This window comes from Pongo abelii, chromosome 14 (assembly GCF_028885655.2).
Source record: "Pongo abelii isolate AG06213 chromosome 14, NHGRI_mPonAbe1-v2.0_pri, whole genome shotgun sequence".
Taxonomy (NCBI): domain Eukaryota; kingdom Metazoa; phylum Chordata; class Mammalia; order Primates; family Hominidae; genus Pongo; species Pongo abelii.
This window is the reverse complement of record NC_071999.2, coordinates 33,095,288-33,117,344: the sequence shown is the minus strand read 5'-3', so window position 1 is coordinate 33,117,344 and position 22,057 is coordinate 33,095,288. Positions and strand designations below refer to the sequence as shown.

Genomic DNA, 22,057 nt, shown 5'->3' with positions numbered 1-22,057 from the left:
ATTCATTGGGCCAGGTGAGGTGGCTCATGCCTGTAATCTCAGCACTTTGGGAGGCTGACACAGGAGGATCACTTGAGACCAGGAGTTCAAGCCCAGCCTGGGCAACAGAGTGAGACCCAGTCTCCACAAGAATTTAAAAAATTAGCTGGGCATGGTGGCATGTGCCTGTAGTCCCAGCTAAGTTGGGTAGATGAGACAGGAGGATCACTTGAAGTCGGAGTTTGAACCAGCCTGGGCAACAGGGCAAGACACTACCCCTCAAAAAACAAAAATAAGTAAAAAATGACAAAAATAAATTATATCAAACACAGCAGAACATAATTTACATGTATAAACACATATACACATATTTGTAGCTTCTGCTATGAGTCAGGTCATTGAGGGGGACAAACATTATCTACATAGTAATTTAAGGAAGTCTACAAAGCAGTCTTTACTTATGTTCGTAAAATCTCAGTGTTACAAAGGGATTTTATGCTACCAAAAATAAAATCAGTTGGAAAATCTTGCTATGCAAGGGCACATTCAATTTCTAAAGAACTGGAACATCAACTGCAACTTCTTATATCCTTGTGCTTTAGACTGGAACCACAATATGTACCAGATATAAAGAAATAAAATAGCATGCCAAAGTTATTAAAATATTTTGAGTGAAAAAAATTGTTGTTTTTTTTGAGACAGGGTCTTGCTCTGTTTCCCAGGCTGGAGGGAAGTGGTGCAAACATGGCTCGCTGCAGCCTCAACCTCCTGGGCTTAGGTGATCCTCCCACCTCAGTCTCCCAAGTAGCTGGGACTACAGGGGTGCAACACCAAGTCAAGCTCATTTTTGTATTTTTTGTAGAGAGAGTGTTTCACCATGTTGCCCAGGCTGGTCTCAAACTCCTGGACTCGAGTTATCCACCCACCTCAACCTCCCAAAATGCTGGAATTAAAGGCGTGAGTCATCTCGCGAGGGCTTTTTCTTTTTAAAGACGGGTCTTACCATGTTGCCCAGGCTAGTCTCAAGCAATCCTCTTGCCTCATCTTCCCAAAGTGGTGATATTACAGGCATGAGCCACCATGCCAGGCCAGTTTTATTTTTTTAAACAAGAAAGTTATTTCAATGATTATCTATCAATTGTAATAAGCATTAAAGTTTTCTATCAATTTCAGTCCCTTACCAAATGCATTCATTATATTAACAGTCTTGTTCTGTTGCCCAGGCTGGAACACAGTGGCCCGATCATAGCTCATTGCAGCTTCAAACCCCTGAACTCAAACCTCCCACCTCAGTCTCCCACGTAGCTGTCACTATGTAGCTGCCAGAATATCTACTGGCTTCTTAGCAAAAGGTTTCCATTTTATTTAACTTGTATGTGTACACTTTTTCAGAAATGAGTTTTATTATAATTGAATTTAAACAAAGATGGTAAATAATGAAAAGTAGTCTTGTACATAATTAAACTTTTAAATTGCAGATCATAATAGAAGACTATAACAATAACTATCATTTGACAAGTACAAGGCATTATAAACACTATATCCATTAATGTATTTAATTCACATAATTCTGAGACATAGCGCCTATTTTATACCAACTTTACAGATGATAAAAGTAAGTCTGAGAGGAGGTTAAAATAACTTGCCTATTATCTCAAAATTAACATAAGGTCAGGTTCCAACACTTGTACTCTTAACTATAACATCTCATATCCAACTCAAAGAAATCAATTCCACATTCTGTAATACTCCTTAACACATTACAATCTTAATGTCATTCTAGCTAAACCTAAGATAACCAAATACAAATACCCAAATGAAGAAATAATTTTGTATTTAATTAGCATGGATGCAATCAATGAGAACAGATAAAGACTTCATTCAAATAACTAGAATTTAAAAGTTCTCCTTCCCCATTTTCAAAATACAAGGACAACAAATCATGGGAATAAAACAGAGTTGGGGAAAACCACATGGTTTTGGTTACGTTTAATTTGGAGCTTAGGCTAGCATGTTTGTGGATGAGAATTTTAAGTTCACCTTTACTAATTCACTCCCCACACCTACTTCCTAGGAAAATAGGGATGAGCTATCAATAATGCTAGGCCCCTAAATATTAGCTACTACACTTTGCAAATAGAATGACCAGAGTGTAAAGAAGCCAACCAGCTAACCTTAGAATGATCTACTATTTTGTAGGTTCAAGAGATAAATGCACCATGGTTTTACTTAAACTACCATTACTGTGTATCTTCAAAGCTATAAAATTAGATGATGAGTACAGCCAACAGTATTACAAACTGTATATAAAAGCATACAAAAATTTCAGTTCACGTTTAAATATGATAAAGCATCAAACACCATACTACCACACACATCTTTAAAAAAAAAAAAAGGCTTCCAAAACAAACTCATGAGAGCTCTTTTTAAAAATCAATCAACAGAACAAAATTCTCCTACAATCATGAATTTGGAGGAAGTTTTCTTGATTCAACAAAAACAAATGGTCGCTGCACACAAAGTGCCAATTAAAATAAAGTACAGGAAGTACACGGTTGAACCTCACACTTGTTAAAACAAAATTTAATCTGTTCTTTCCAAAGTACATCTTTATCTCAACCCAATCCTGGAAACTCAACCACGAATACTCTTTACTTAGCAGGAAAGGGAAGTCAACTCTCAGTCTTTCTCTATAAGAACTATCATATTTTTAGCAAGTTTCAATCTAATGTTACTTGTATATTTTAAGAAAAGAATAGACTGAGACTGGAGATAACCAACAGGAAGAACATTCAAGCCTACCAGTTAAAAAGCAGAGAAAAGAGAGAACACACAGCCATTTACTAAGGGAAACTGATTACTAGAGATCATTCACAATAAAAATCACAGTGTATTCAAATTAATTATATAAGAACAACGACGGCCCTTTATATTCGAATTACTAACTCATTAGATCAGAGATTTCCATGTTATTTTAACAAAAATTGGCTTAATATTTTGCTATTTTAAACATAGTATGAGAGAAACAGAGTAAGCATGACATTTCAAAACCGACAGCATAAATTACTTGTGAAATTCAAGACCAACAACAAAATGGAGGGAAACTGTAACATCTGATAGAAGAGATTTACATCTCTAATGTATAAAGAGCTCTTACAATGAATTTTAAAAATAGCCCAATAGGAAATGAGCAAAGGACATAAAATAACACTAATGACCAATAAACATAAAAGAGAAGTCTACAACACCATCAAATTTAAATGAAGTTTTTTGCCTGTGAAATTACAAAAATATTAAAGATTTTTATAGCTCAGTGTTTTCAAGACTGTAGAAAAACCAGTCCCTATTAGTTGGAATATAATTTGTGCTACATTTCTGAAAAGTTGTCTGTCAATTATAAAAAATTCAATTGTCTATTCTTGCCCCAGAAACCATTTTGACAGAAATTTACACTGAAAAAAATCACTTAAGTGGAAAAAGAAGCAGGCATAAGGTTAAACGATGTTTTATCTCCTCCTCTCCATATTACCAGTGGCCTATTTTTCACCCTAGAGTAAACTCAGTCAACTTACCCTTCTCATATTGCCTTATGTAATTTATATTATTCTATGCAAATTACTTGAGCTCTCAAACTTCCATTTCCCAAAACAGAAAAAATAATATCTCCCAAAGAACTGTTGACGTAACTAAATGATATGATAAAATATAAAACATTTAATTTATAAAATAATTATTTAGGTTTACCTATTATCTGGAACAAATACGGAAAATCATCATTCATATAAATAAAATCAAGTTTCTACCTGTCTGCAATTACGTTTCAAGAAACCCCCAATGGATTTTCACATAATCTGGAGGACATGTTTGAGAAGCTAACAGGAAGAAGTTTCTGTGAGGAAGAAGGCAACAAATTAATACTGGTGGAGGAGGAGGCCTGAACATCTCAAAGAAAAGGTAGATATCCTCAGAGCAGCTACAGAACCACGTTTCCAGAGGACAATTTTAGTACAGCCTGATCCAGAGTGATTAGCCAGGGATACTTAATTAACAACAGTTAACAATTTCCAAGCAAAGTTTGAAATTTGACCAACACCATTTATTACCTACTACCAATAATAGTCACCACTTCTGTGCCACGCAACACGTCCCATTTAGTCCTCAAAACAACCTTACTTACTAGGTACCACATTCTCATTTTGCAAATGAAGAAACAAAAAGGTTTACTAAGTTGAAGACACAAAGATAATCAGTGAAGCAACACAAATTCAATCCTGACTGCCTCGCATCTACCTCTAAACCCTAAAGCCTTAACCACTATCCAATATTGCCGTGTTATTATCATTCCCGCTGTTTGTTCTTTGAGAAATTAAAATTCTCCAAGAGGCTCTGAGTAAGCTATAAACAGGAACCACACATGGGTGCCTTCCCCATACCCCGAACTTGGACTCCAATAACTGTGTCGGTTTCCATAGGAAAACATATCTCTAAGCCTAAAAGCTCTCCTAAACTTGGCTTAGGCTGAGATGGCACACATTCCCTCCTCCATCTTGACAAGCGGAGGTGAATGAATGTTTAGTGATTTCAGAGCATAATAGTTCTGAGGGCATTAATTTGGAATTCTCGCCACAATTTTCCAGAAACATTACTGAACAATACTCAATGGGTAAAAGGTAATGATGTGGCTTACTGGAAATCTAAATACCAAGTAAAACATTATTTCTTTGAGAACATACATAAAGAACCTTAAAACAATCATTTTGCAGATTAAATTTAGATGACAATCTCCTTTAAAATTTTAGTTTTCAATGTCTTCTCCATTTTCTCCTTTTATTTTTTCTGACATCAATACTTGATTCAATATGCAAAAAAGGCCTAGCTTAACCATCAGAAGGATTAAGATTTACATTCCAAATTGTCTATGCTATACTCAGATTAATTTCTCCAAATTTACTTTATCTTTCTCTATAAAAGGACTCTACCGTAAATATGCTCTAGTCTTTGTTATTCCATATTTTCTTGCCTAGAATAGGAATAATGTAAAAATCATTTTTCAAAGAAAGACTTTAGAATAGAAATGCTATAAGAAAACTTTTAAATGTCAAGTTAATCAGAAAACATAAAATATTTATCATCAGTAAGTTTTGTAACAGAGAGAGATGGGTGCTCTTAAGATAAACAACAGTGCAAAAGGGAGACCCAAGCTAGGTTCAAACAAAGAAGAAAGCAGAGAAAAGTACTGCTGGTCAATTTTTCTCTCAAGCGGAATAATCCAGAACTGTACCTCTAGCAACCACATCTCCTCAAAAATAAGCTATCAGCAGATGAACCAGCCAGCTCCCTTTGGTCCCACTTCCCTAGTCCTAACAAAAAGCTTTAAAAGCAAGAACAGAAGAAATAAACATGATACTTCAAAAGTCTTTGCCTCCTAACCCCAAAGAATTTAACTTGTTATTAAGAAGTGAAAATCTGTTATCTCAGTATTAAAAATATAATACAAATATCCACGTAAAACCGCATATTGACTGAAACAACATACTAAAGTAAACCAAAGAAATATGAACGATGGGTATCCGACCCTTTTTTGCTTTAATAAATGGAAGAAGTAGGGGGAAGCTGAATAAAAATGTGACTAGGTGAATAAAAAAAGAAGATGAAGAAGGGCAATAGCCCAGAAAGATATAAAAGGAGAAAGCCAAGCATGCTAGAAACAAATTTGAAAGATTTCTCATTTTGCCTAGGATTTGCCTCAATCATACATGGTTGCCCTACATAAACACCTCTACCTTAGCAAGAATCATCAGCAAGATATCATAGCACTGAATCACTTCATTCATGAATATCTGTATTCCAATATCTAACTCTGTTGTAAAGATACTTTGCTCCCAAATAATTTCTCATCGGAAATTTTAATGCTTGTCTAGATCACATTTGTGATTCACAGTGACTCTCAAAACTACTTCTTTTCATAACAGTGGTCAAATTTAATTTTATCTATCTTGCTATTAAGGTTTACTCATGTAATAATCTCTTGTATATTAACTCCTACTTTTAACAAACCTCAAATAATGGTTACTTTTTCTGTCTATAAAATTAGGCATTCCTAACGTGACAAATAAAAGAAAATCAGTGTTTCTCAAACATCAAAAAAGATTACTCTTTAAAAAATCTCCTATAAATCGTGGTCCTATAATTTTGTAAAACAAAGATAAATTATTAGAAAAATGATTCCATATTTGAATGTCACAGTATTATCAAATTGTTATAGAAGTCTCTAGACATTTATTTTCAGTGTTTATCTCCTAACAGACAATTCACAGACTAGCACTGGTCCCATGACACATTATGAGTAGTACTGCCCTAAGGCGTACATTCTCACCACACAACTCTTCAGGAAGTTTCTCACATAGTTAACAACAATTATACAGCACAGATATATGGCTGTGACCCTTCTGTACTTTGTTTTGTTTTGGGTTTTTTTTTTGACACAGGGTTTTGCTCTGTCACACAGTGCATTAGAGTGATCACGGCTCACTGCAGCCTCCACCTCCTGGGCTCAAGTCATCCTCCCACCTCTCATCCTCCCAAGTAGCTGCAACTACAGGCATTCACCACCACTCCTGGCTAATGTTTTTGGCTTTTAGTAGAGACCAGGTCTCAATACATTGCCCAGGCTAGTCTCGAACTCCTGACCTCAAGTGATTCTCGAGCCTCAGCCTCCCAAAGTGCTGGGATTACAGGCATGAGCCATCGTAACAGACTGTACTATTTTTGACATCCCACATTTTCCTTGAAGTTCCTAAAGATACTAAGGGCCCTCAGCCATATTTCTTAGTTTATCTATGATTCTCAGAATGAAGAAGAATTAGAGTTTCTAAAGCTCCTACCTCTATCACCTGTAAGCAAGCATACCTTTTGCCTAGGTATCTTTGCCTCTATACATTCCTCATCCACAAAAAACCCAATTCAAAACATCTTTTCTCCATAAATTCTTCAGGATCTAGAGAATTCTTTGCTACCTAGCAATCATCAAATATTTAAATTGGCACTAATTAATATGCTGCTGAGTAAATGTTTCCTTGTAGGTTCATGTATTGCATCTCCAATTAGATTTAAGGGGAAAAAAAAATTCAGTCCTTCATTTTCAATTTGTCCACATAGCATATAGTAAAACTGCCTACTACAAAAATACCTGACTATTCTGACCCCAGTAAATCACATAATCCCACAGGCAAAAGTTAGCGTATCTGGCTCAGAGACTGGCCCAACTGAGATTTTCAGAAAATAATTTACCTCACTAGCTATGAAATAGTGGTAAGCACAGTCTAACTATTTGTTCTCCTATATCATTGTAAAACAAAATACCACTAAGTAATCATGCTAGCCTGCTGAGATCAATTTGGAATTACAATATTCATATAATTTTGAGTTACTTCCACTAAAATTACTTCATTAAACATTTTTTCATATGCCTTTAATTCACTATGTGTAATATGTCATACTCCTATGCCAAGAGTATTTCTAATGTAAAGAGATTTTGAGATTTGAAACCTTCTCAACTCAACCATTAACAATTTTAAAATATATGCGACCTGTACCCACATAGATTCTAACTATATTGCTCACTACTGGAAAAACTCTCTATGTTCCTAGATTACACATCATTTTAAATATAAATGGCAAGAAAATACAGTCCTTCAAGCTATATGAATATATGAACCACAAATATCTAGGTAGAAACCGACATATGGATGCTTTCAATTTAGACAGACATTAAGTTTTAGAGATGAAGGACACCACAGCAACTATGGTAATGATGAGGTGATGCTCTTCATTTCACAGATGGGATGATTACAGCCTACAAAGTTGGCCATAGGTCACAAAATGGGAGATCCAGGGCCTCAAATATCACAGTAGAGTGCTCATTTTTCTATATTAGTCTGCTTCCATTGGATATATTCTAATATCTCTCCAAATATTTAGGTCACATTTCTAGTAACATTATTTTCAAATTTCTGGTAACATTTCTAGTAACATTTTATTGTATTAAAATAAATTATAAAAAGAATAGGTACTATATATTCTCAATTTCTAATAATTTTTATTATTTTCTCAAAAGTAAATGTCAGGAGCTCCAAATCATATATTTCCACTTTAAGACACATCCCACTAACCTCTTATATTAGAAATACTTTTAAATATTAATTTGTCATTCTAGTTTTACTTTCTACTCATAACGTCTGAAAGGCTAGTTATTAACTGATTTTTTTTTTTTTTTTTTTTTTTGTCTGAGACAGGGTCTCAACTCTGTTGTCCAGAGTGGAGTGCAGTGGCATGATCTTCGCTCACTGCAGCCTCAACCGCCCAGGCTCAAACGACTCTCCCACCTCAGCTGCGACTACAGGTGTGTACCACCACACCTGACTAATTTTTTTTATTTTTATAAGAGATGGGGTCTTGGTATGTTATACATACTGGTCTCAAACTCCTGGGCTCATGCAATTCTCCCACCTTGGCCTCACAAAGTGTTGGCATTATAGGACTGAGCCACCTTGCCCAGCCAAGTTAACTGATTATTTTATAAATGAGAAAAAGTCATTAGGGAAACACCTAAGAAAATTTAAAGACTTTCTGTTTTCCTGTAAAAAGCTCCAGATAACTTGATTTCCAGGTTGTATTTGCTTTTCAGCATTTTACTGCTTGCTTCCACATTGTTAGGCTTTGTCTACTGTCCTGGGTCTGTTTCTGTCCAACTCTATTATTACACTGCTAACATATGGATTTAGAAACCAAATATTCCAGTTTATAAGAAAAGTATGTAAAGCAAGAGTAAATTTATCCATGATAAGAGCCTATGAGGAAATCCATTAAATTAAACCCACAGATTTTAGTCTATCAATTCTAGTTGCTAAAAAGCATTTTGTAATTACCTTCTCGTTCTCATCCATGTCTCAAAATGGAAATAACATTAGGTACATGAGGTTTTAATATAATTTATATCAGTCCTCATAACTTTTCTTTCTCTTAAGAAAATCTAGTTTTTCTGAATTTTTTAAACCACTTTATTGAGGTCTGATTGACATGTAAAACGCTATACATATTTAATGTATTCAACTCAATGAGTCTGGGGATAACTATACACTGTGAAGCCAACACCACCACAGTCTTCTTGAATTTCATTTTATACTATCTGCTGATCAGATCCTTCTTAAAAGTATCTTAAGTTCATATCAGTTATTCTAAAATTAATATTCATGAGATAGATTGAAATATTTTATCTTCATTTCTGAGCTTTAGTTAATTTTATATTTATTACTCTCATTAAATTTTGGGTCTTTCTTCCATTACTTAGGAAACAATGTTATAACTTTATAATAACTTCCACCAAGATTTACAACCTCTTTAACATCTTTAGCTGTTACTGATCCTAACCAAAAAAGACTATCTTCTCTAGATGATTATTAGTATTAACAAGATTCTCATTAAGACTCAAAGGCATCAAATTATTCAACTTGTCACAACATCAGTCCTTATAAAATACTTCAAAAATCCATACATGGTCTATCAACCTAAATTCCATATAAAATTAAATTTCTAATGTGAAGAGATTTTCAACTTTTTAAATTGTTGGGCCAATTATGAAATGTTGAAAATTTTAAGTTTGCCTTGTAATGAGGAGTAAATTAGGGAAGAATTTTTGAAATTTAGATAAAGCCATCAAAAAATAAAGTTTAAACTGATTAATATGCTTACAATGGGTCACATTAACAGCAACTGTAACATTAAATTAGATGTTATCTTAAGAACAGAATACATTGAGATAAATAAACTGAACAAAAATAAGCAGGATTTCATCCCTTCACACAAAATCTCCATTCCATGCAGAGATCAAATAAATTTCCACATATAAAAAGATAAAGAAAAAGGATAAACAAAAGGCAGGAAAAACACTAAAGCCCATAAAAGGCTCTCCCTCCACTTACAAAAACATTGACACTACATAGGTAACAATGCCAACATCACTTCTAAATTCCATTTAGTTTAATTCAAGTTTCAATTTCACCTACCTTTCGTCTCTGAGAGATGTTGAGGGCACCAAAGTCATTAAACAAGGATGAAGCAGGTGATGTTAGAGGATCTGAAAGGTAAGTTACATAAGTTTCCACACATAAAACTTGGGTAACCCACAAATCTAGTAACTGTTTAACTTGACAATGCCTATAAAATAAAAATCAAATGACACAATAATTAAACTTAGTACCTAACACACAGTTATATTCAAATATTTTCTGAGCAAATAAAACACAAACTGGTGAACCAATTTGCTCAAATATTCAAAAGCTATATGGATCAGGATAGATCTATTTGACTAGAACCAAAAGAAAAATCAAATAGAGAAAAAAACCTCTTAACCATACTATTGTGAGTGTGTTTATGAAGGCAGTAAGTTGACCTGAAGTAAATAAAGGTTTATAATCTTGAGACCAAATCTTGGGAAGGCTAAAAAGGAGGGTGAGGGGTGGCGGCAGTGTCAACCACAGACTCTGAGAGATCCTGTCTTGGATTTCAACACATCAGCAAGGCTTTAAAACCATTTACTCTACAAACTATTCCATATTTTAAAGTCTACCACCAGATATTTGATATTATTACTAAAAAGATAAAGTAAAATATTAAGTTATTAAAGACAGAAATAATAAATTTTTCAAAATTTGTTTATTTCAAACATGAAATCCAAAGATTTGTTCAAAATTCCACTACTCTGTAGAAAGAAGTTACAAATAAAATTACACATCTTAATTATTTCTCACTTTACAAATGAAAAGAGTCTCTGAAAAGGCATGCATGATATACTTAAATATTTATCTTCATTTCTGAGCTTTAATTTTTTATTTATTAATCTCATTACATGTTCTGCTAAATCCTAAAAAACATATTAAATGCCCTTACATAAAGGAACCTTAAATCTCTTCACAATGTAGTACATATAGACTGCTGCTTCATTTCTCTGCCTTCTTCTTCCTGGTTTTTCAGACTTACCTTCATTAAAATTAACATGAATTTAATATTAAATAACTAATAGTGCAAAGAGCAAGATGTTAATAAAATAGCATGACAAAATTTTTGTATATAACTTATACACTTTTCTTTTTTTTAATAATAGAGACATGGTCTTGCTATATTGCCCAAGTTCGTTTCAAACTCCTGGGCTCAGTCAGTCCTCCCACCTGAGCCTCCCAAAGTGCTGGGATTACAGGCATGAGCCACCACACCTGGCCTGGAATCTAAATCTCAATAGTTAGATCTGGGTGGGAAGATAATAATTTTTATTTTCTTCTTTATACCCGTTTACAATTTTCAAAATTTCTACAATGGTTGTATATTACTTTTAGAGTAAGAAATATATACACAGACACACACAAGCAAAACGGATCAGGTCTTACCATGGCCTGAATATGGCTTGGCACTGTCATTTAGAAGGCTTGGGGAGCTGCTACTATTAGTCATTCTCTGAAAAACAAAATATTTATTTATAACATCATTGAGGAATACAGAAATAAAAGTGTCCAACCAATTAAGACTGGCTCTCTTTGCTTCCTCCCCTCCAATCTACTGTTCACATTACTGACAATCTAATCTTCCTGTAAATGTTACTGCTTGGATTACAACTATGTAAAAACCACCACATGAAATGAAAATTGTACTCACTACCCAGGTATTTTAAAGCCAAAGCTACCGACCTGTTTTGAATTGTACTTCCATAACTCATTAGCCTGGGCAAAACACATAACTAAGTTTCCTTGTCTGTAAAACATAAATTCCAATATCCACTGAAGAGGGTATCCGCTGACTATGAATAAAACGAGTAAATGCTCTAATACCCTTTCTCAATTTGTACTACCATTCATACACCTTATAGAGCTTATAAAATTAGGTATTTTCTGTTGTGTAAACACGTTCTATGCTTTCTAGACTCACTCCACAGCCTGTATGGTCTCTCCATCCCGTAAGGCCCTTCATCCCATGCCCACAAATCCTTGTCTCATATATAACATCTAACTCAACGCCTTAAAAATTATAAGTTAAGAATTTCTAGCTCTGGCTTTAATTCTAGAGTCCTGAATCTGTTTACTCAACTTCTTATTTAATGTCTGCATAATCTTAAAAGAGAAGAAAAAAGCTAAGTTCCTGAGGTAATTTTAATACAAAAATATATATTAAAAAGTATCTGAAATTGTGGCTCGCAGGCAGTTAAAAGAAGGTATAACTATACATTAAACTAGTTATATTGTTCATAAAACATAACCATTTCTATATATGGCTGTGCATGTTTCTTTATAAACAAACTTAGAGTGCATATCTACACGAAATAAGTTAAAATAATTCAAAAAAGCATTGGTTTCATACAGACCCTTAAAATCAGTCCAACTTGAAGCATAAACACTAGGCCTGGAGTGGTGGCTCATGCCTGTAATCCCAACGTGTAATACCTCCTTTGGGAGGCCACAGCATGAGGATCACTTGAGACCAGGAGTTTGACACTAGCCTGGGCAACGCAGACCTCATCTCTGCTAAAATTATTTTTATTAGCCAGGCATGGTGGCACACACCTGTAGTCCTACCTACTCAGGAGGCTGAGGCAAGAGAGGAGTATCACTTGTGCCTAGAAGGTTGAAGCTGCAGTGGGCCATGATTGCGCCACTGCACTTCAGCCTGGGGGACACAGCAAGACCCTGTCTCCAGAGACAGAGAGGGAGAGAAATGTAAAGATGAATTTCTCTTGTGTTTAAATATCCTATTGTAATAATGGAGAAAACCATCCAGTAGTACATCACAGAAACTAGAAAGGACAATACATTGCCTTTACTATTATGGCAGTTCTCCAATTAAAAACACTAGAATACTTTCCAATTCCAATTCTACAAAATTGTGCAATACTAATCAACAAAAACTAATCTAAACACAAATCTCCTAAGCATTGCATGCAGTCATATGATAAAGGGGAAAAAAAGAGCCAAAAAGAACAAAGTGGGGTTAAAAAAAATTCGAAGACATTTTTAATGTAAAATGCCCCAAGTACTATGACTTTAAATTTAACATTTTAAGCATTAAACAAAATAAAGCTAGCACTATGCTTCTATATGCAAAGAATATTCCTGAGAGGATACACAGGAAACTTGTAACCAGTAATGGTAGCTACCTCTAGGAAGGTTAACTGGAAAAGTGATGAGTAGTGACGGGAGGGAGGCCCTTTTGTAACTTAACTTTTATAATACATATATAATCTGCTCAAAACATAATTTTAAAATTGCTATCACTACCAAGTTTAACTAACATACATACAAAACACACAAGTGAAATTAGTCTCTAACTACCCTCTACATACTCCCGTCACTCTTGCCCCTAACCCTACCAAACCCCCACTTACAAAAGCTCTCATTAACTCCAACCCCATGGGAGATAGTTTACCTACATCTCACCCATCTCACTGCCTCCTAAAATCTCACCTCCCACTCAACAAATGTAGGAATAAATGAAGACTCTGTATGTCCTCTGGCCCTAGAATAAAATTCATAGTGCAATATGAATTTATACTAAGGATACCTGCATCAGGGGATATTTTGTTTCTACAGGGCTTCCAAATCCATTGACTCCAATAAAGCTGGTGCTAAAATAGGAATCTGTGAGACTTGTATCAGTTAAAGCACCTCCATCCATTCCTGGAACTGAAAGAGAAGGAAAATTCAAGTATTTAAAATTATTTCAGAGGATGAAACACTGACTTCACTTCTGTGTTCCTAAATAAGTTGTAAAGTCTGAAATCTGTCACACTTATTTTTATTTACCAGTTCATAACAGGTAGGATCAAATAAAATTGGGTTGGCTCCAGAAATATGTTAAACAGTGCTCAAGCTGACTAATTATTTCCCACAGAAATAATTTATTTTCTATGAGTCACCAAACAGCCCCCAGGCACAATATGATTAAGTTTCTACCACTTGCATTTCCAGTTTCCTCATCAAGTTTTCTTTCTTCAACTTAGTAAAAGGACAACAATTTCTCCTGTGAATCACTGGATGGTAAACAGAAGCAATTTTCTCAAGACTGTTTCTCAAAACACATCTTTTGAAACAAACCAGCAGACTCACACTAACTCAAAATTCAGGGGGAAAAAAATCTGCAGAGGTAGCAATAGGATGGAATTCAGCAATACTGATAGTTCTCTTTAGAGTTTAGGGTAGGATGATATTGAAGGATTGTAGAACTATTAGGGCAATCAACAGGACACTGCGTCTTAGATGTTACTTCCTAGTAAGTGTTTAGCATACAGCTATTTTCTAATCTGCTAGTTTAACAACAAGATGGGCTGCAAGTAGGCTTACTCTTCTCCAGGCAGTCATTGAGAAACCCCCTTCAACCTCAGTAAGAAGCAAACTACAAAAATGTGGATAGAAGGGATGTTGGGTCTCTTTGGAAAACAATCTGAGGTAATTTTTATTTTCTTCTTAGTTTTTAAAATTTATTTCCCAAAACATCCATAACGAAAATGTACGCATTTATAATTACAAAAAGTTTATTTTAATGGTTCATATCTTTTGGTGATTACAACTTCAGCATATGGCTGAAGAATATCATCAGAAACACCTAAATATTTACATATAAAAAGTTCATCTTTAACAAGAAATTTGAAACAATGTGAAATGGGAAAAAAAGAGAACTATTTATTATCTGAAGAATGCAAACCCTTTTAATATCAGGCCCAGAGAGGTATTAAAATGAGACAGCAGTCACAGCCTACTCCCCACTTTGAGCTATGTGCTCATCTCTTGAAACTGCCTGCTATTGCCGTAAGTAGCTATAGATTAACCTAATAATGCCACATTGGACACTGTAACCATCACCCTACAGCTTAACAATGTATAGCTGAATCAATGTTATTTCTGTAAGCCAATGAGAATTCCTGACACACTTTCACTCCCTGTCCCCCTATTTTACCTTTAAAAATCCACTACTGCTAATCAGAAGATATATTGAGGGCAACTTGAATCTATGCTCCTGGGTTGCAATCCTCAAGTCTGGCCCAAATAAACTCTCTACTTTTCTTTTGTTTTTGTAGAGATGAGATTTTGTTATGATCCTCAGGCTGGTCTCGAACTCCTGCCCTCAAGTGATCCTCTCATCTCGGCCTCTATAAGTGTTGGGATTACAGGGCCACTATGCCTGGCTGACTCTCTATTTATATTAATTTTGCCTCAGCTTCTTCCTTGTAGGTTAACATGCGTAACAACAGAAGAATGATTAAGTAAATCCATAGAAAAACTACTATGAAATAATTCAAAGTCATGGTAACTAATGTCCAGGATATGTTTAAAATATTTCAGCAAAATAGAACTAAAATAGGAGGACAGACAAGACTGGGAAAATATCAATCATTGTTGAAGCTGGGTGACAGGGATGACACTATCCCTCTCTACTTTTATCAAAGTTTAAAATTTTCCATAATAAACTGTTATAGAAAATGATAATAAAGACTAAATAATTTTTTTTTTTTTTGAGACAGAGTCTCGCTCTGTCACCCAGGCTGGAATGCAGTGGTGTGATCTTGGCTCACTGCAAGCTCCGCCCCCTGGGTTCACACCATTCTCCTGCCTCAGCCTCCCAAATAGCTGGGAATACAGGCGCCCGCCACTACACCCGGCTAATTTTTTGTATATTTAGCAGAGTCGGGGTTTCACCGTTGTTAGCCAGGATAGTCTTGATCTCCTGACCTCGTGATCCACCCGCCTCGGCCTCCCAAAGTGCTGGGATTACAGGCGTGAGCCACCGTGCCCAGCCAAGACTAAATAATTGTATGTGTCTGTGACACTGTGAAAGAAATACATATTTCTTTTGCCTTCATCTATAGTTCCTGGCACAGAGCTCCTAAAAAAACTTGTTTCCTAAGTGATAGGCGCTAGGAGCATCTTTCGTTCAAATATTTGGTGCTGGGAGCATCTTTGGTTCAAATATTTGGGCTGGGAGCATCTTTGGTTCAAATATTTGGTCTCTGACCTCAGTTCCTAACACAGACCTCCTAAATCCCTTGGAATTTCCGGGGGGATAGGAGTAGCGTTTGTTCTAATGAGGTGACTTTTGTTAGGTACCTAGATGGGAGCTGTTCACCAGAAAGACCAAGCCCTGATTACAAGTTTGGAACTTTCAGCCCTACTCAACCATCTTCCAGTGAGGAGAGAGGGGCTACAGGCTGAGTTAATAATTTCCCTTGCCTGCGAGATGAAGCGTCCATAAAAATCCCTCAACTGTGGGGTTCAGGGAGTTTGTGGGTCAGTGAACACATTTATGAGCCAGGAGGGTGGCACACCCCAACTCCACAGAGAAAAAAGATCCTTGTTCTATCTACCTTTTCATCTGACTGTTCATCTGTATCCTTTGTAATAAACCAGTCAAGCAAGTGTTTCCCTGAGTTCCATGAGCCATCATGGCAAATTATCAAACCTGAGGAGGGGTCATGGGAACTCCCAATTTGTAGCCAAGTCGGATAGAAGTGTGGATAATCTGAGGACCCGCTACATGTCACTGGTATCTGAAGTGGAGAGCAGTCTTGCATGACTGAGCTCTTAACCTCTGGAGTCTGCACTAACTCCAAGTAGTGTCATAATTGAATTGTAGGACACCCATGTAGTAACCAGAGAACTGGAGAATTGGCTGGTGTGGGAAAAAAACTCCACACTTCTGGTGTCAAAAGTGTTGTGTGAGAGTGTAGTAGAGAGAAAACAGGAGCAAGTTTTGTTCCTTTCTAGTGTAATAACCATTTACAATGTGAAGTGAAAGGGGAACACATTTTTATTTGAGAGTAATGATGTGTGCTTACACATACACAGAAAAAAATGAATAAATATGTCAAAATGTTAACAATTTTGGGTCATGTGGTTGGTTAAAAGGAAGACGTTCAGCCAGGCGCGGTGACTCACGCCTGTAATCCCAGCACTTTGGGAGGCCAAGGCAGGCGGATCGCCTGAGGTCGGGAGTTTGAGACCAGCCTGACCAACATGGAGAAACCTCATCTCTGCTAAAAATACAAAATTAGCCAGGCATGGTGGCGCATGCCTGTAGTCCCAGCTACTCAGGAGGCTGAGGCAGGAGAATCACTTGAACCTGGGAGGCAGAGGTTGTGGTGAGCCAAGATCTCACTATTACACTCCAGCCTGGGCAACAAGAGCAAAACTCCATCTCAAAAAAAATGAAAAAATAAATAAAGACGTTCCTCATTTATCTTATGACTTTCTTTACAATGTAGTTATTTTCACAATAATGATGATGATGATGATGATGATGACAGAGCAATCCATAAGGGGAGAGGTTCCTCCATTCCTTAAGGCATCTACTCTTCACATTTTCCTAATAAAATAGAATGGTTACTCCAAAATAGAGTACAATTCTAGAGTAAAATTGTTTTCTAATATAGCATTTTGATTTTAAGTGCTTTTCACTTCAAAGGCTTTTATTATGTTTATTAATTTCAAATCCAATTTTCTCTTTTCACATTTTGTACAAGCCAATAGAACAGTTATTGAACATGCCAAGAATTCAAATATCTATGGTCAATGTCTTGTCTTAATAGAATTTTTAAGTTCCTCGAAAGCAAGGTCCACTGCACATAAGCAAAATGAAATATTGGTAAAATTAATGAATATTAAACTGTTGTCAGAGGACAATAAAACCATCTTATAAAGTTCCCACCTTTTAATAACACCTTATCATTAAGAAATAGAATTTGTCCCAATAAACACACAAATTTCTGGTAGTGATTTTCACTATATTAACACTGATATATATATTCCTTTCAGATACACAACTTTGATAGAAGACGACTTATGCTCCCTAGCAGAGGAAACACCTGACTGGACTTAACCAAAACAGGGGTAGGTGGCAAGGGAGTGCTGATATAGCCAGTAATCAATGGTTAAAATTATTATTATTATTATTTTGAGACGGAGTTTTGCTCTGTCGCCCAGGCTAGAGTGCAGTGGTGTGATCTCAGCTCACTGCAACCTCTGCCTCCCGGGTTCAAGCGACTCTCCTGCCTCAGCCTCCCAAGTAGCTGGGATTACAGCCGCCCGTCACCACGCCCAGCTAATTTTTGTATTTTTAGTAGAGATGGGGTTTCACCATCTTGGCCAGGCTGGTCTCAAACTCCTGACCTCATGATCCACCCGTCTCAGCCTCCCAAAGTGCTGGGATTACAGGCGTGAGCCACTGCGCCGGCCTAAAATTATTATTTTTTGAAGTAAACATTCCACACACAATATACTTACATTTGACTTTTCTTGTTTTGGAAGGGAGAAAAGAGAAATAGATACTTGGAGTGCAGTTAGCAAAAATCACTAACCAATGATACATTATTCCATCCTATACAGATCATAAATATATTAATTTTTTTTAATTACCAAGAACAGGCACATATCCAACCTACTTCACCAGGTGTTCAAAGAGAAAATACAGCCGGGCATGGTGGCTTACGCCTGTAATCCCAACACTTTGGGAGGCCAAGGTGGGCAGATTACCTGAGCTCAGGAGTTCATCTGAGACCAGCCTGGCCAACATGGTGAAACCCTGTCTCTACTAAAAATACAAGAATTAGCTGGGCGTGGTGGTGGGCACCTGTAATCCCAGCTACTTGGGAGGCTGAGGCAAGAGACTCACTTGAACCCGGGAGGCGGAGGTTGCAGTGAGCCAAGATTGCACCACTGCACTTCAGCCTGGGCAACAAGAGAGAGACTCCATCTCAAAAAATAAAAATAAAAACAAAAAAAGATGAGAAAATGCATGTAGAACACTTTTAAATTTAAATTACTTAAGTGTAAGATATGTGAGTGACCTTAATTACCAAGAATAAATCATCAAGAATTTTTCAGTCCTTCAATCTTTTATTTTTGCAAGCTACTTTAAGTAAATCTTACACTGTTTCCACGGACTAATAGTTTGTAATTCACTTTTTTTTTTTTTTTTTTTTTTTTGAGACGGAGTCTCACTCTGTCGCCCAGGCTGGAGTAGTGGCGTGATCTCGGCTCACTGCAAGCTCCGCCTCCCGGGTTCACGCCATTCTCCTGCCTCAGCCTCCAGAGTAGCTGAGACTACAGGTGCCTGCCACCACACCCAGATAATTTTTTGTATTTTTAATAGAGATGGGGTTTCACCATGTTAGCCAGGATGGCCTTGATCTCCTGACCTCATGATCCACCCGCCTCGGCCTCCCAAAGTGGTGGGATTACAGGCGTGAGCCACCGCACCCAGCCACAATACACTTTTTTTTTTTTTAAGAGAGTCTCGCTCTGTTGCTGAGGCTGGAATGCAGTGGCACGATCTCAGCTCACTGCAACCTCCGCCTCCCGGGTTCAAGCAATTCTCCTGCCTCAGCCTCCCAAGTAACTGGGATTACAGGCATGTGCCTCCAGGCCTGGCTAATTTTTGTATTTTTAGTAGAGACAAAGTTTCACCATGTTGGCCAGGCTGGTCTCAAACTGCTGGCCTCAAGTGATCGACTCGCCTCGGCCTTCCAAACTGCTGGGATTATAGGCTTGAGCCACTGTGCCCAGGCTGCAATTCCCTTTTCCATAAAAGCTCTATTGCTATCTGTATTAAAGGTTTATTATTACTTCCCTAATCTGAAACCAAAAACGCTCCAGAATCTGAAACTTTTTGAGTGCCAATGATGCTCAAAGGAAATGCTCACTGGAAGATTTTCAATTTTTGATTTTTTCAGGTTAGGGATGTTCAACAGGTAGGTATAATGCAAATAATTCCCAAATCCAAAAATATTTGAAATCCAAAACACTTCTTGCCCCAAGCATTTCAAATAAGATATACTCAACCTGTAGAACTATTACATCTCTGTGTGCTATGGTCTCAATGTGTCTCCCAAAATTGATATATTGAAACTTAATCCACAACGTGATATTACTGAAGTGGGACCTTTAGAAGGTGATTAAGTCACAAGGACAGAGTCCTCATGAATGGCATTAATGCCTGTATGTAGAAAAGAGGTGTAAGGTAAGGCAAACTTTCAAGGGATAAACTAGGATATTTGACAGGATAAATCACTCAGCAAAGTGTTGAGGATGCTATATTGCTTCTCTTAATTGCTTATAGTAATATGTGAGAAATGAATTAAAGATTTTTTTGTTGTTTTTTTGTTTCGTTTTTTGAAGCAGGGTCTCACTCAGTCACCCAGGCTGGAGTGCGGTGGCGCAATCTAAGCTCACTGCAACCTCGGACTCCTGGGTTCAAGGAATCCTCTCACCTCAGGCCCCCAAATAGGTGGGACTACAGGAATGAGCCACCACACCCAGCTAATTTTTTTTTTTTTTTTTTTCTTGTAGAGACAGGGTTTCACCATATTGCCCAACCTGGTCTTGAACTCTGGAGCCCGAGTGATCCGCCTGCCTCAGTCTCCCAAAGTGCTAGGATTACAGGCATGAGCCACCTCACCTGGCCTAAAGATCAAATTTACAATCAAAAGGGAAGCAGGACTTAAAAATTTGGGAAATTCTCAGCCTGGCTAGGTTGTAAAGATTAAAAATGGGTATTGGGCCAGGCGCAATGGCTCACACCTATAATCCCAACACTTTAGGAGGCCGACGTGGGCGGATCACCTGAGGTCAGGAGTTTGAGACCAACCCGGCCAACATGGTTGAAACCCCATCTCTACTAAAAATACAAACATCAGCCAGACGGAGGCTGAGGCAGGAGAATCGCTTGAACCCAGGAAGTGGAGGTTGCAGCTAGCTGAGATTGTGCCACTGCACTCTAGCCTGGGCAACAGAGACTCTGTCTCGAAATAAAAAAAGGGGGTGTGGTATTGGAAGAGTACCACAAGCATGACCAAGCAACCTTTTGATAAGGAGATTGACCAGCCTGGGCAATATAGTGAGGCCCCATCTCTTAAAAAAAAAAAGAAAAAAAATTAAGATAAAAAAATAAAATAAAAAGGTAAAGAGATTCATACAGATACAAGGAAGCAGCTGATATTCATCAAGACGATGGAAGAATGAACCCAAAGACATTTCAGATTTGCTTCAAGGCTGCTACTCCCCACCACAGGCCCACAATGGCAGAGCCTTGAGTACAAAACTGTTTTCTAGGGAGAGGCCCAGTTGCCCAGGGTTGCCTCACATCTCTGCTCCCCTTATTCCCAAGCAAGACTCCCTGACTACCTCCACTGTGGCTCAAGTGCGGCCAGGTGCAGCTCAGGCCTCCACTGTGGAGGGCAAAAGTGGGCACAAGGGGTAAACCTTGGTGATGCCCACATGGTGCTAACTCTTCAGAAGTGCAGTACACTCAGAGGCATGGCTATCCCCACCTAGATTTCAAAGGATTCCTCAGAAAGCCTCAGGGGCTAGACAGAGAACTGCCAAAGGGGCAGGCTGCAGCAGAGAGCTTTTACCAGGGTTATGTCTAGTGAAGTTGTGAAGGCGAGGCTGCCCCCAGAGACCTCAGAACTGTGCAGCCACCAGCATGCAACACCAGCCTAGGAGAGCCAGAAGCACCAGACTCCAACCTGTGAGAGTTGCATTAAGGGTTGCCCCAGATAAAGCCATAAGGGCGTGGTTCCCTGAAGCCTTCAGGACCCACCCCCAGTCCCAGTGTGTCCAGAAGGCAAGAAAAGGAGTTAAACAAGATTATTCTCAGGCATCCAGATTTAATGTTGTTTGCCTTGCTGGGTTTTGGGCTTTCCTGGGATCTGCTATCCCTTTCTTCTTTCCAATTTCTCCCTTTCTGAATGGAGATATCTATCCTGTGTCTGTCCTACCACTGTATTTTAGAAAAGCGTAACTTGTCTGATTTCACAGGCTCATAGCTGGAGAGCAATTTGCCTTAGGATGAATACCTTGAGTCTCATCCATACCTAATTTAGATAAGACTCTGGACTTCGGACTTTTGAATTGGTGCTGGAAGACTTTTGAGACTACTGGGATAGAATTAATGTTTTTTGCATGTGACAAAGACAAGGATTTAAGGGATAGGGGCAGAATGCTATGGTCTGAATGTCCCCCCGACCCCCTGCGAAATTCATGTGTTG

General features: G+C 37.4%; 1 protein-coding gene across 4 annotated transcripts in view; it reads right to left on the bottom strand.

Moving 5' to 3' along the window:
• Positions 1 to 22,057, bottom strand: part of PAN3 (poly(A) specific ribonuclease subunit PAN3) — a 157,057-nt gene that overhangs the window by 106,603 nt on the left and 28,397 nt on the right. For all 4 annotated transcript variants that reach the window (XM_024230896.3, XM_054528848.2, XM_054528849.2 and 1 more), the window contains exons 2-4: positions 13,582 to 13,703; positions 11,421 to 11,487; positions 10,044 to 10,114 (exon numbers count right to left, since the gene is read on the bottom strand). In XM_024230896.3, coding sequence (XP_024086664.2) covers positions 10,044 to 10,114; positions 11,421 to 11,487; positions 13,582 to 13,703 — 260 coding nt within the window. The remainder of the gene's footprint in view (positions 1 to 10,043; positions 10,115 to 11,420; positions 11,488 to 13,581; positions 13,704 to 22,057) is intronic.